General features: G+C 50.3%; 1 protein-coding gene across 1 annotated transcript in view; it reads right to left on the minus strand.

The window, feature by feature from the left end:
* Window positions 1–909, minus strand: part of CLDN14 (claudin 14) — a 1,365-nt gene extending 456 nt beyond the window's left edge. The window contains exon 1 of the mRNA XM_030888826.2: window positions 1–909. Coding sequence (XP_030744686.2) covers window positions 1–683 — 683 coding nt within the window. The 5' untranslated portion in view covers window positions 684–909.
* Window positions 910–12,299: the final 11,390 nt, after the last annotated feature.

Genomic DNA, 12,299 nt, shown 5'->3' on the forward strand with positions numbered 1-12,299 from the left:
GCCGTGGGCGCGCGCGGCTGGGCCTGGTAGGGCCGGTAGGGCGCCTCGTCCTGGCAGGACATGCAGAGCAGCGTGCCCCCGATGATGGAGAGGGAGGAGGAGATGAAGCCCAGGTAGAGCGCCTGGCCGATCTCGAACTTCATGCTGCTGGGCAGCAGCGGGTTGTAGAAGTTCTCCACCACGTCGTTGGTGGTCCAGGAGACGGCGATCATGCACAGGAGGCCGGCCACGATGAAGAGCGCGCCCCCGAGGATGGCGAAGGTGGTCTTGGCGGGCGTACCCTTGGCACACTGGGTGCACTTCATGCCGATGACGGCGCAGGCGCAGGCTATGCCCGAGAGCACGCAGGAGATGACCATGAGGGCGCGGGCGACCTGCAGGTCGCGGGGCAGCGCCAACAGGGACCGGTAGATCTGGCACTGGTAGATGCCGTTGCTGTGCCACACGCACTCCATCCACAGCCCCTTCAGGTAGGACACGGCCGTCAGGATGTTGGTGCCCACGTGGGCCGTCCGGCGCCAGTGCGGCAGGATGGTGGTGATCAGCGTGCCCACCAGGCCCAGGAAGCTGAGCAGGAAGCCCAGGAGCTGGACGGCCGTGCTGGCCATGGTCCCTGCTGGACGGTCCCCGGGGCGCGGCGGCTGCTTTCGCTCAGGCGCCGGCGGGAGCCCTAATAAAGCCATGCGAGGTGGGAGCGGAGAGAGAAAGCACACAGGTTAAACATTACCTCGTTGCACTTGTGTCTGCCGCTGACTGTTTTCCATAGGCAGTTCGTAGGATGGGGAGCTCGGACGTTTGTCATGGTTTCTGAGCCCGGGTGGGGTGAGAGGAGAAACCGGTCTCCCTGAGCACGGATATCTTTCCCAGGAAGCCAGCACCAGAGGAATCCCAGTGCGCTCACCACGGTCCTGATTGCTGTCTGCACCAACCACCTCACTCAGAAGTCCTACCTTATGTCTAAACTCAAGCACGCCTGCTTCATGGGTCTCAGTGGATTTAGTTTGGTCTGTAGACACTTGGTTATTAAATCAACAAATATTATTAAATATTATTAAATCAACAAATGGACAGACAAGTGCTAAGATATACGGACAATGACCTTGGGCCATCAGTTAGGAAGAAACCTCATCTGAAAGGGGGAGATGGCCCCCAACTCAGGGTGGCCTCACGTGCAATGGAATGAAGTGCTGCTGACCCTACGCCAGCCCCATGAGGGGTGGTGGGTCTGACTTCTGTGATCTGTGGGGTGATCAGTGACTAATTTTCAGGAGTAGGTTGCCAGGCCTTTCTTCCTTGTCTGTCTCAGTGGGGAAACTACACGGAGACGTGTTCAGCATCATAGTAACACACAAACCTCCACTGACAGACGGGGTCATGCTCACGCATAAAGCTCATTGTCTGGAAATTGAGCCCGGGTTTCTCAAATGGAAGGAAACATTCTACTGAACTGAACTTGGCAGGAAGGGGCTCAATACCCATAAACTCAAACTCAAATTCAAACTCACTGAGTCAATTCTGACCCACAGTGACCTTATAAGGCAGGGTGGAACTGCCTCATGGGTTCCCGGACTATAACTCTTCACAGGAGTAGAAAACCTTGTCTTTCTCTCTCAGAGCGACGGATGGTTTCAAACTGCTGACTTTGTGGTTAGCAGCTCAATTCATAACCACTAAGCCACCAGTGCTCCTTTTGCACCCATAGGTAAGTAAAAAATCTGGCTTTTAGGGCGCTGAATGAAGAATGACCAAGGCTACCAGCATCTTAATGGCAGGACTCCAAGCCAGGGTCCTAGTTCCAGGCACATGCTCCACCCCCTCCATAATCCAGCCTCCCCAGCCTGCGGGCCCGTCGGACTGCGTGTTGTAAAGACATCAGAGAGATGGGATTTGTTACGAAACAGTGACAGAGAGCCAGCTTTCAGGAACAGAGGCATGCTGGACCATTTCAGAAGGGTGTGTGTGTGTGTGTGTGTGTGTGTGTGTGTGTGTGTGTGTGTCTGTGTGTGTATATATCCTAACCACCTAACCATAGCCACAGATCAAGAATACTTCATGGGTGCAAAGATCCAGCCTTTACATATGCAGACACACGGGGAATACTCAGGATATAATGGAAGAAAAAGAAGAGGAAGGGAGGGAGGGAAAGAAGGAAGAAAATAAATACTGGTAGTCCCCAGATTATGAATGACTGTCCTTCCTAAATTTATTGAATTATGTAAATTAGAGTAGTTAGGTATAGTTAGTATCTAACATCAGTTAATCAAGTGTTTGTCTTCATTCACTCTCACTCACGGCCAGTCAATTCTGATTCATAGTGACCCCATAGGACAGAGGAGAAGTACACATGGGTTTCTGAGACTGTAACTCTTTACAGCCTCAGCTTCCCGCCAACCCCACCCCCACCCCTGGCCCCCGCAAAGCGGCTGTTGGCTTCAAACTGCTGAGCAGCCCAATGCATAGCCTATGGCTCTCTATGTGTTTGTCTGAGTGTATAATGTATTTATTGTGTAACTTTCTATTCACCCAAAGCATTATAGGAACACTTTCAGAGATGCTAAAGCAGTGGTTCTCAACCTGTGGGTCACGACCCCTGACCCTTTCACAGGGGTTGTCCGATTCATAACAGTAGCAAAATTACAGTTATGAAGTAGCAACGAACATAATTTTATGGTTGGTGGGTTCATCACAACATGAGGAACTGTATTAAAGGTCGCTGCATGAGGCAGGTTGAGAACCACTGCTCTAAAGCATCTTTAACATAATAATACAGTAAAAGCAATGTCTTGATGCTTTGAAAAGCAGCACCTCTTTGTTATTATGAGTCATGGTATGCATCTCCATATCTTATTACAACAGGCCTCAGGGAGCTGGCCTGTAACTACGGGGTTGCATGCAAGCAGGATGTTCATAACACAGGGATTGCCTGGGTCTGAGTGGACACGCCTCCCCCCCCGCTCCTCTCTCCTGTTGGAGTCTGGCAAATAAGAAAAGACAGAGAATTGAGATTCTTCATCCCTGTCCCAAAGGAGCCCTGGTGGCACAGTGGGCTACGAGTTGGGCTGCTAACCACAAGGTCAGCAGTTTGAAACTACCAGCCACTCTGTAGGAGCAAGATGAGCCTTTCTACTCCAGCAAAGAATTAGTCTTGGAAACCCGTAGGGGGCAGTTCTACCCTGTTTATAGAGCCACTATGAGTCGGTATAGGCATGATGGCAGTGAGTTTGGTTTTTGGTTTTAGTCCTACTCCTGGGTGGCAGAAATGGTTACAGGCTTGGTTGCTAACTAAGAGCAGATGGTTCAAACCCAGGCAGGAGGCCTCAGAAGACTGGCGATCTGCTTCTCCGAGGTCACAGCCACGGAAAGCCTTCTCCTCTGCGACTTGGGGATCCCCATGGTTGGAACCGACTGGAAGGCACTGGTTTGGTCCCTGTCCTGGCACTGCCTCCCCCCTCTGGGCCTCAGCACCCTTTTCTCCACAAAGAGAGAGAGTTGGACCCTGGCGTTCACGGATGCCTTCCGGTCCTGAGGAGAGAAAAGGGAGGCTCCACTGCTGATAAGACATCACCTTAGAGTTCGAATCAGCAGAGGATTCATCAGACAAAGGCCCCTTCTTCCTTCTTCCATGCAGCACGGCAACACCCTTTCCCTCCGTGGCTGGGGCTGGCTGTCCGTCTCCACGGCAACACAGAGGCTCTCTGCCCGCCATCTTTGGGGTCCCTTGGGCCTTCTTGTCTCTAATTCCAGCACATTATTAAGAGATCCCTGATTAGATGTAAATCACGAGGAAGGATTTGGTTAGTAAGCAGGGGCTGATGCTTCCGCTGGGGCCTCTCCTATCATCTTGATGGATTTTGCATCACACACTGGGCCTCACGTCCTTAGCATGGTAAGAGGGGGATCATTAGCTCTGCTCAAATAGGATCGTTCTGGCTGCACACACAAAAAGAGGGGAAAAAAAACCGAACAAGCCATGCAGGGCTTCACAGAAATCATAGCTATCTAGAGGACTGTCCTCACAGGAATTGTAATTAAAAAAATTAAATTTTTTTTTGTTTCAAATGATTTCTTTTACACACACACACACACACACACACACACACACACACCATGTGTGATTACTATCTGCCTCTTGACACGAAGCTGGCTTTCCTCTGCCTCTCCATCCAGGTACTGGGCTTGGTGCTGGTGGGGACCCTATGGCCCCTGCCTTCCAGACAATGGGCCAGTTTCCCGTGGTCACTGCCCGTGAAGGAACTCAGGGTCTGCAGGGAGCCCAAGGCCGAAAGTGCCCTCTGGGATATGTGGCTGGGACTTCCACACAGAGCGTCCAAGCAGAGCAAACACCGACAACTCCGTCTGAGACTCGAGGTATGCCAGAACACTGACACACCGGAGTAAGTCCAAAAGTCTCGCTACAAAAATCACAGTTGTTGTTGGTCGATGCTGGTGAGTCGGTTCTGCCCCATAGTGACCCTGGGTACTACAGAACAAAACACTGCCGCTCCTGCGCCCTCCCCACCATTGTTCCTGTGCTGGAGCCCATCGCTACAGCCGTGGTGCCCATCCATCTCCTGGAAGGCCTTCCCTTTCCACTGCCCCTCTACTTTACTAAGTGTGATGTCCTTCTTCAGGGCCTGGGCTCTCCTGACATGTCTAAACTGGGTGAGACAAAGTCTCTCTATCTTTGCCTCTAAGGAGCACGATGGCTGTTCTTCTAAGACATATTTGTTTTTCCTTTGGCAGTCTGTGGTACTTTCTTTTTTTTGAATAATTTTATTGGGTGCTTGTTTAACTCTTATCACAATCCATACATGTATCCATTGTGTCGAGCACATTAGTACATTTGTTGCCATCATCATTCTCAAAACATTTTCTTTCTACTTGAGCCCTTCGTATCAGCTCTTCATTTTTTTCCCTGCCTCCCCCTTGATAATGTATAAATTATTATTTTTTGATGTCTTACACTGACCGATGTCTCCCTTCACCCACTTTTCTGTTGTCCATCCCCCAGGGAGGGGGTTATATGTAGATCATTGTGATCGATTTCCCCTTTCTCCCCCACCTTCCCCTTCCCTTCCTGGTATCGCTACTCTCATTATTGGTCCTGAGGGGTTTATCTGTCCTGGATTCCCTGTGTTTCCAGTGCTTATCTATACCCATGTACATCCTCTGGGCTAACTGGATTTGTAAGGTAGCATTGGGATCATGATAGTTGGGGGTGGGGTGGCACGGAGAGGAAGCATTAAAGAACTAGAGGAAAGGTATATGTTTCATCGGTGCTGCACTGCACCCTGACTGGATCTCCTCTCTGCGACCCTTCTGTAAGGGCATGTCCAGTTGCCTACAGATGGGCATTGAGTCTCCACTCTGCACTCCCCCTCATTCACAATTATATGATTTTTTTGTTCTTTGATGCCTGATACCTGATCCTATCGACACCTCATGATCACTGCTGCTTCCATGGGCATGGATCCAAGCAAGACAAAACCTTTGACAACATCATTCTTTTCCCTGTTTATCATGAGGGTCCAGTTGTGCAGATTTTGGTCTTCATTACATTGGGTTGTAAGCCATTCGGAAGGCAGCAGTCCTTGATCTTTCTTCATCAGCAAGTGCTTCAAGTCTTCCTCGCTTTCAGCAAGCAAGTCTGTGTCATCTGCATGTTGCAGGTGGTTAAAGGCCTTCTTCCAATCTTGATGCTGAGCTCTTCGTATAACTTAGCTTCTCTGATATTTTCTCAGCATACAGATGGAATAAGTGAGAGGATACAAACCTGACACACACCTTTCCTGATTTTAAACCATGCAGTATTCCCTTGTTCTTTTTGCACAACTGACCCTTGATCCACGAGACTGCAATTAGACAAAAATATCCAAATGTGAAGCTATTGCTTCTCGGCTATCTTCCATCTGGGTCTTATATCTCCTGAAAACAGTGTTTCCATCTCTCTAACCTTTCCTTCAAAGAATTCTGTGCTCTTTGGTTGACAGTCAAAATCGAAGTTTTGGCATCCTTCAGGGAGTTAGGTTGTGTTCTTTCTTTCTTTTTTAATGTTTGGAACAGAAAGAAGTCTGAAGGAGCAAGGTCCTGGCTCTCAGGTAGAGTGGTTAAGGTTTCTGAGTGAACTTCTCATAGCATGGCCCTTGCTACCCTTGAAGACTGAGCAGGCACAGTGTCCTATTGGGGGAAAAAAAATCCAGAGTACAACTTTCCTGGCCCTTTTCCTCACCAATGCAGTTTTCAATTTTCTTAAGACTCCTTCATAAAAAGCCCCCATGGTTGTCCAGTGTCCTTCAAGAAAATCTAATAATGTTACCCCCTAAGATAGTTAGGTTTATTGTGCCAACCTGGCTGATAAACACATGTGGGGTTAATTGAAGGGCGGAAGGATAAATGGCTTGTGAGCCTCACCTTTCTAGTTCTCAGGTCTCTTGCTTTCTGATGGTCGGACCAGGGTGCAGCTGCCTTAGCCAGTTCCCTGCTTCAGCTGGCAAGGCTCACTTCCTGTGAGACATCCCTGAGGAGAAGCCACATGGCCTTTCCCTGATGCAGCCCTGGGTGCTGGAGCAGCTGCATGGAGGCCCCTGCCAGCGCTGAGATGCTCACATGCTCACGAATTAGGCTTTCCTCCTATAGTCGGCATCACTGCGTGTGTTTTGTGAGTTTGAGGAGGACTTTGTAGATCAGTGTCAGACATATGGGCTAATGTTGGACTTATGGGCTTGGGCTGTACTGGGTTGGGATACTTTCTTAATGTACACTTAACCTTTTATATAAAACTCTCTCTTATGAGCCCGTAATAAAATGATTTAAAAAAATAAAAAAACCTCTCTCTTATACACATATGGGTTTCTGTGGGGTTCTCTAGTCTATCCAGACGAACACACCTCCTTTGGACTTCCTCCTCAAATAGTTGCCATAACCTTCTTAGCTGGCCTCTGGGCCTTGAATCTACCTGGCCTAGCAGATCCCCTGAAAATCCGCTGTCTTGACTCGTCCTTGGTTATGATTCCTTGTCCTTGGTTACGATTCCTTCCGTGGCAGTCTTTGCTGGCCTTGAGTTTGCTCGATCAGCCGATGGGAAGATCAGCACTTTGGAATAGCTGTCTCTGTGCGACATTTGCTGAGGCAAGGATGGTCGCTTAAAATGGAACACTGTTCATGAGGGAGGGGGGAGCAGGGAGGCAAGGGGAAAAAATGAGGAGCTGATGCCTGGGGCTTAGGTGGAGAACAAATGTTTTGAGAATGATGAGGGCCATGAATGTACAAATGTGCTTTACACGATTGATGTATGGATGGATTGTGATAAGAGTTGTATGAGCCCCTAATAAAATGATTAAAAAAGAATGAAATAAAATGGAACACTGTGAGATCCCAGCTTCAGTGGCAATTGCATCAGTGGTCACGGTGGTCTGCTCCCACCAGTCGCTAGACTCCCCCACGCTGTCGACATTCATCCAGCTTGATGGTCTTCCACCCCTCCACTCATGTTCGAGGTCTTCTTTAAAATACTTGATCTATTGAAAACCTGTTTTTTTTTGTGTGTGTGTGGGGTTGGCAGTCCTGTAAACTTGTTCCAAAGTCTCTATGGTTTCGGAAGATGTCCACTTGAACTTTGTTAGAAGTTTGCTAGCCAGAAGATCAGTAGTTCAAACTCACCAGCTCCTTTGTGGGAGAAATATGAGGCTGGATACTTCCAAAAAGATTTAAAGCCTCAGAAACCCCAAGGGGCAGGCTTACCTTATCCTAAAGGATCACCATGAGTCAGAAATGACTCGCTGGCAGTGAATAATGAGAATAACACAATAACTTGAGTCTTGCTGCCAAATTTTTCTGTAGCTACCCGCTGATGGCAGACATGTTTAAACACGAACTGGGATTCTAGTAGCAATCCTTTTTAAACCTACTGCCATATACTACTCAGTTGATTCTCAGAACAGTCCAGTGAAGCAGCTACCGCTACCACCACCCTCTTTACAGACAGGGGATGAAAGCCCCAGGCCTGACCTGCCTGGTACTGTCCCCAAGTAGCAGGACCAAGGTTCACATGAGGGCTTATTGCCTTATGGTTTTTGGCTGTGGTCTAGATGGCTCTGGCTCATGGTTGAGGGGGCCATGTGGCTCAGGTACGATGGTTGGTATGCTCAAGTCCCCGGCTGCAGCTGCTGTGTTTGAGTGTCTCCCAATCTGGGAGCCCCTTCTCTCAGCACTCTACCAGGGGCCTTTAAAAAGTTCATGGAAAAATTGAATGACAATATAACAGAATTTTTTCAGGGGCTTTTGGGAGCCCTCTCATATACAACAATACTTAGCTATGACCCAGAGGGGTTTTAATGGCTGGTTTTCAGAACCAGCTCACCAGGACTTTCTTCCTCATTTCTCTTAGTCTGGGAGCTTTGTTGAAACCTGTTTGTGGTTTGGAGAACTGGTGGCATAACTTCCAGCATCACACACCATAGCATGGCACAAGAGCTTAGAGGTGCTGTTCTGAACATGTTCCAGAAAGTTAAATCTCCTTCCCCAAAGCATCCGCAACAGTGGTCTTGACGCTTTTCTCGTGCTTTCGGTAGCCAGCGTGGCTGACCATTCTGGTTTACCAAGGGTTGAGGGTTTCCTGGGACTCCAGGCTTTCAGTCCTAAGCAAACCAGGATGATGATGACTTTTCCTGGAGCCCAGGAGCTTCATAATGCACTGTGGCCTCTGTGTACCCCTGCCTGGTCTTGAGGCTGCTGTATAGCCCCTCCTGGCCCAGGACAACTATTAAGTCTATCTGATCCTGGAGAGTACAGCATCTGAGCTAAGCCTGCTTGACTCCATTTGTCTAGGGAGGTGGACCAGAAGTTTATCAGAAGCCTAAATATTTATGGAGAAACCTTGAGGCCACAGTGGATGAAGTGCTTGGCTGCTCACCAGTAGGCTGGTGCATCTAATCTGTGAGCTACTCCCGGGGAGGAGGAGGAGGCAACCAGCTTGCTCTAAGATGTGTCCTCTTGGAAAGCCAACGGGGACATCTGCTCTGTCCTTCAGGGTCTCTGCGAGGTGCAATAGGCTGGATGGCAGGAGGCTTTAAAAATATTTGTGGTGACTAATAGTAGCTAATTTTAGAAACGATTAGGTTGCTATTTTTAAAACTGTTTCATAAGGGGGGGGGCGTACATTTAAAAATAGTAACCTAATGGTTTCTAAAATTAGCCATTATTGCTCTGCTCAAATATTTAAGCATTAGACTGCTATTTTTAACTTTGGGCTCTGAGGGATGTATGACTTCAGAAGCGATTATTAATGAGCTCCCAGCGCCCCGGCCCGCGCTCTTTTCCCCTCTTAGCCACCAGCAGCTGGTAGCAGTGCCTGTCATGATTCAACTGCCCTGCAGCCACTTGTCACTTTGCCGCCAGTGGATCTGTGAATGCTGAATTCTACCGAACCTTGTGCTACTGGAAACAAAAATTACCCCCAAAACTCACTGCCATCGAGGCAATCCTGACCCGCCACCACCCCCAGGACCGAGTAGCAGGGCCTCTCTGGGTTTCTGAGGCTGTCACTTTATGGGAGCTGAGCACCTCATCCTTCTCCTTTGGAGTAGCTGATTCGAACTGCTGACCTTGCAATTAGCAGCCCAACATGTCACCCCCTACCCACCAGGGCTCCTCATACTGGGAATTTGTGCCAGTTAAAGAAGGCCCCTGCCTTCTGTGCTCAGGACAGTGGCTTTCTGCAGAGAACCACCCTGCCCCTATAGATGACTCATGGACGTCTCCCTGTTTATCTCCCGTGATAAGACCAGGCACAGCTTTCTGAATTCCCACTTGTGGTCCTACAAAGGACCAACTTAGCCTTACTGGTGAGTCAGAAACAACTTCTCTCCTTTTCCCCCCAATCCCTGGGCCTTGGCCTCCCTCTCAGCCTGAGGCAGCACCAAACAAAACCAAGTGCAGTGGAGTGGGTTCTGACTCAGGGTGACCCATGGGTGCAGAGCAGAATTGTGTGCTTAGAGTTTTCAAGGTGGTCACCTTTCAAAGCCGATCACCAGGGCTTTCTTCCAAGGAGCCGCTAGGTGGGTTGGAACCCCCAACCTTTCTGACAGTCATCAAGCACTTCACTGTGTGCATCACCCATAGACTCTGAGTCTACAGACTCTCCTGGTTCAAGCCCTTCCTGGTTCGTAAGCTGGCCCTGGAGTGAAGCATGCTGACTTACCATCCAGTGCAGTCACCCGCTCCTTCGACTTTTCCACACCTGTTTTCTCCACTCCCCTCTCTGGTGTACCCTCAATCTCTGTGCTAACAAAGGCTTTTCCTCCTACTCTTTGCGACACTTGGAGATGATTCTGTTCCACTATCGCTACATCACTCCTCTGTCCTTCCTCCATTCCTTCCCCCTCTCTGAGTCTGGACTGGTTTTTACTCTCCAGATGGAAGAGTAACTGGGGATGAACTACACGGAGCCCTGATGCCCCAGAGCCGTGCTGCCCACCACGATGGGCTGGAGAAAAAGGACTGTGCCCAGGCGTGGCCTCCCGTCCACGGGCCGGCGTTCTCACGGGGCTGGGCCGGCATGTGGAGGAAGCACCTGCAGCCAGTTCCTCTTGGGCACTGGCTTGCGTGTCGATGTGTATGTGTCCACACGGGGTCATTCGCTAGAGGGGTGTGTGCCCCCCAAAACATGGTCCCCAGAACCAAGTTCTAGAAAGACAAGGACAGATGGTTGGGTGGGCCGACTTTAACAAGATGATTCTAGAGCTAAAGTTCGGCAGGAGGCCCCCCAAGCAGAGTCCGGGGTGAGTTGGAAGTGGCGGTGTTGGAGGACTGAGCCAGCCTTGGGGGAAGTGTTTCCCAGCAATGCCAAGCTGACGGCTGCGGTGCACCAGGTTTTGCGTCTCAAACGTCAGTATCCGCTGAGTGCGGGAAGGGCGCGGTCACTGTTGGGCCTCTCGCAGTGTGGAGCAAACAAATGTGCCTGGTGAGCCTCCAAGACGAGTTGTTGGGTACATGTGTAGCTCATGACTAGAGACCCCTTCTCCTCTTCTCCGCCTCGCCCAGGGACACTGGGAAGGGAACCGCGTTGGCAGCTGGACTCCAAGGCTGTCACCTCCTCGAAGGTTCCATGGGAGCCACGGGAGCTTGTTGTTGGTTGCTGGGAAGTCGGCTCCGATGCAGGACCACCTCAGGAAGATGGCAGCTCCCGCTCCTGCGTCATCGCCCTCTTCATGGCGGCTGATGACTCCGGTGCAGGGGTGTGGCCGTTGTGTCAGCCTGTCTCCGTAGGGTTGGTCTCAGTTTTGAGGGAGGCCTGGGGTCGTCGTGGGTCACACCTTGGGCTGCTCCCTGCAGCTCAGCAGCCCCAAACCAAATGTTCTTTGGGGGAAAGATGACATGTTCTCTTCCCTGAAAGACCCACAGGGGCCAGTTGCACCTTGTCCTGCAGGGTCGCGATGCATCGAGATGGACTCAATGGCCGTGCGTTTGGTTGGCGTGTTTGGCTATTTCAAACGATATGAAGTATTGTTGTTGTTGTCATTGATCTTCTGGATGACGTGTCCAAAGGCAGTGAATGAAATCTCACCACCCGGGAGGGGACATTCTGGTTGTTTTCTTCAAAGATGGGTCTGTCCGTTCTGGCTGTTCATGATCTGTCGGTATACACGGCCAGCACCACCCTCCGGATGAATCCACTCCGCCATCGTTTCCATTGCCCAGTCTCCCCTGCCTAGGAGGAGGGTAAAAAGAGCATGGCTCGGGCCAGCCACCTTAGTCATCGAAATGACACGGGTCCGATCGGTATACATATGGAGGCTTTGATGTTGCACAGGGCAAAGGCATCTGAGGAGAAGGGCCGGCAGAACCGCCTACGATTTGTTCCCAGCAGAGCCTCAGAAAATCCTGGGACACACAGGAATGTGAATGTCTGTGAAGGGCAGCCAGGAAGCGGGCCAGGCCACGTGGTCCTCAGGTGGACCTGGCTTTGTGAACACCAGGCTGGAAAGGTGAGAGGTTTTCTTTTTCCATGTAAACATCTACATTGTTTCTCTCCTCTGCTGTCATTGAGCTGCATTTAAAACATTTTCTTAAGGACAGAATGTCTTTAAAAGCCTGAACCCAGAGGCACGGGGGTAATTGCTTCTGTTTTACTTACCGGTCAGCCTGCTGAGCACAGTTGGGTCAGCTTTGGAGGGTGGCCTCTACATGAGGCATCATGCCGACGGCAGAGTCTGGTGGGAACCGTCTGGCCAGGAGGAAGTGTGAGTCCTTGCTTCTCTGTATTGACTGCCCCGGTCCCTGGGCACATCTGGCTCCTTCTT

The sequence above is a fragment of the Echinops telfairi genome, unplaced genomic scaffold (assembly GCF_000313985.2).
Source record: "Echinops telfairi isolate 266 unplaced genomic scaffold, ASM31398v2 ScPeMD7_7469;HRSCAF=8507_0, whole genome shotgun sequence".
NCBI classification, from domain to species: Eukaryota; Metazoa; Chordata; class Mammalia; order Afrosoricida; family Tenrecidae; genus Echinops; species Echinops telfairi.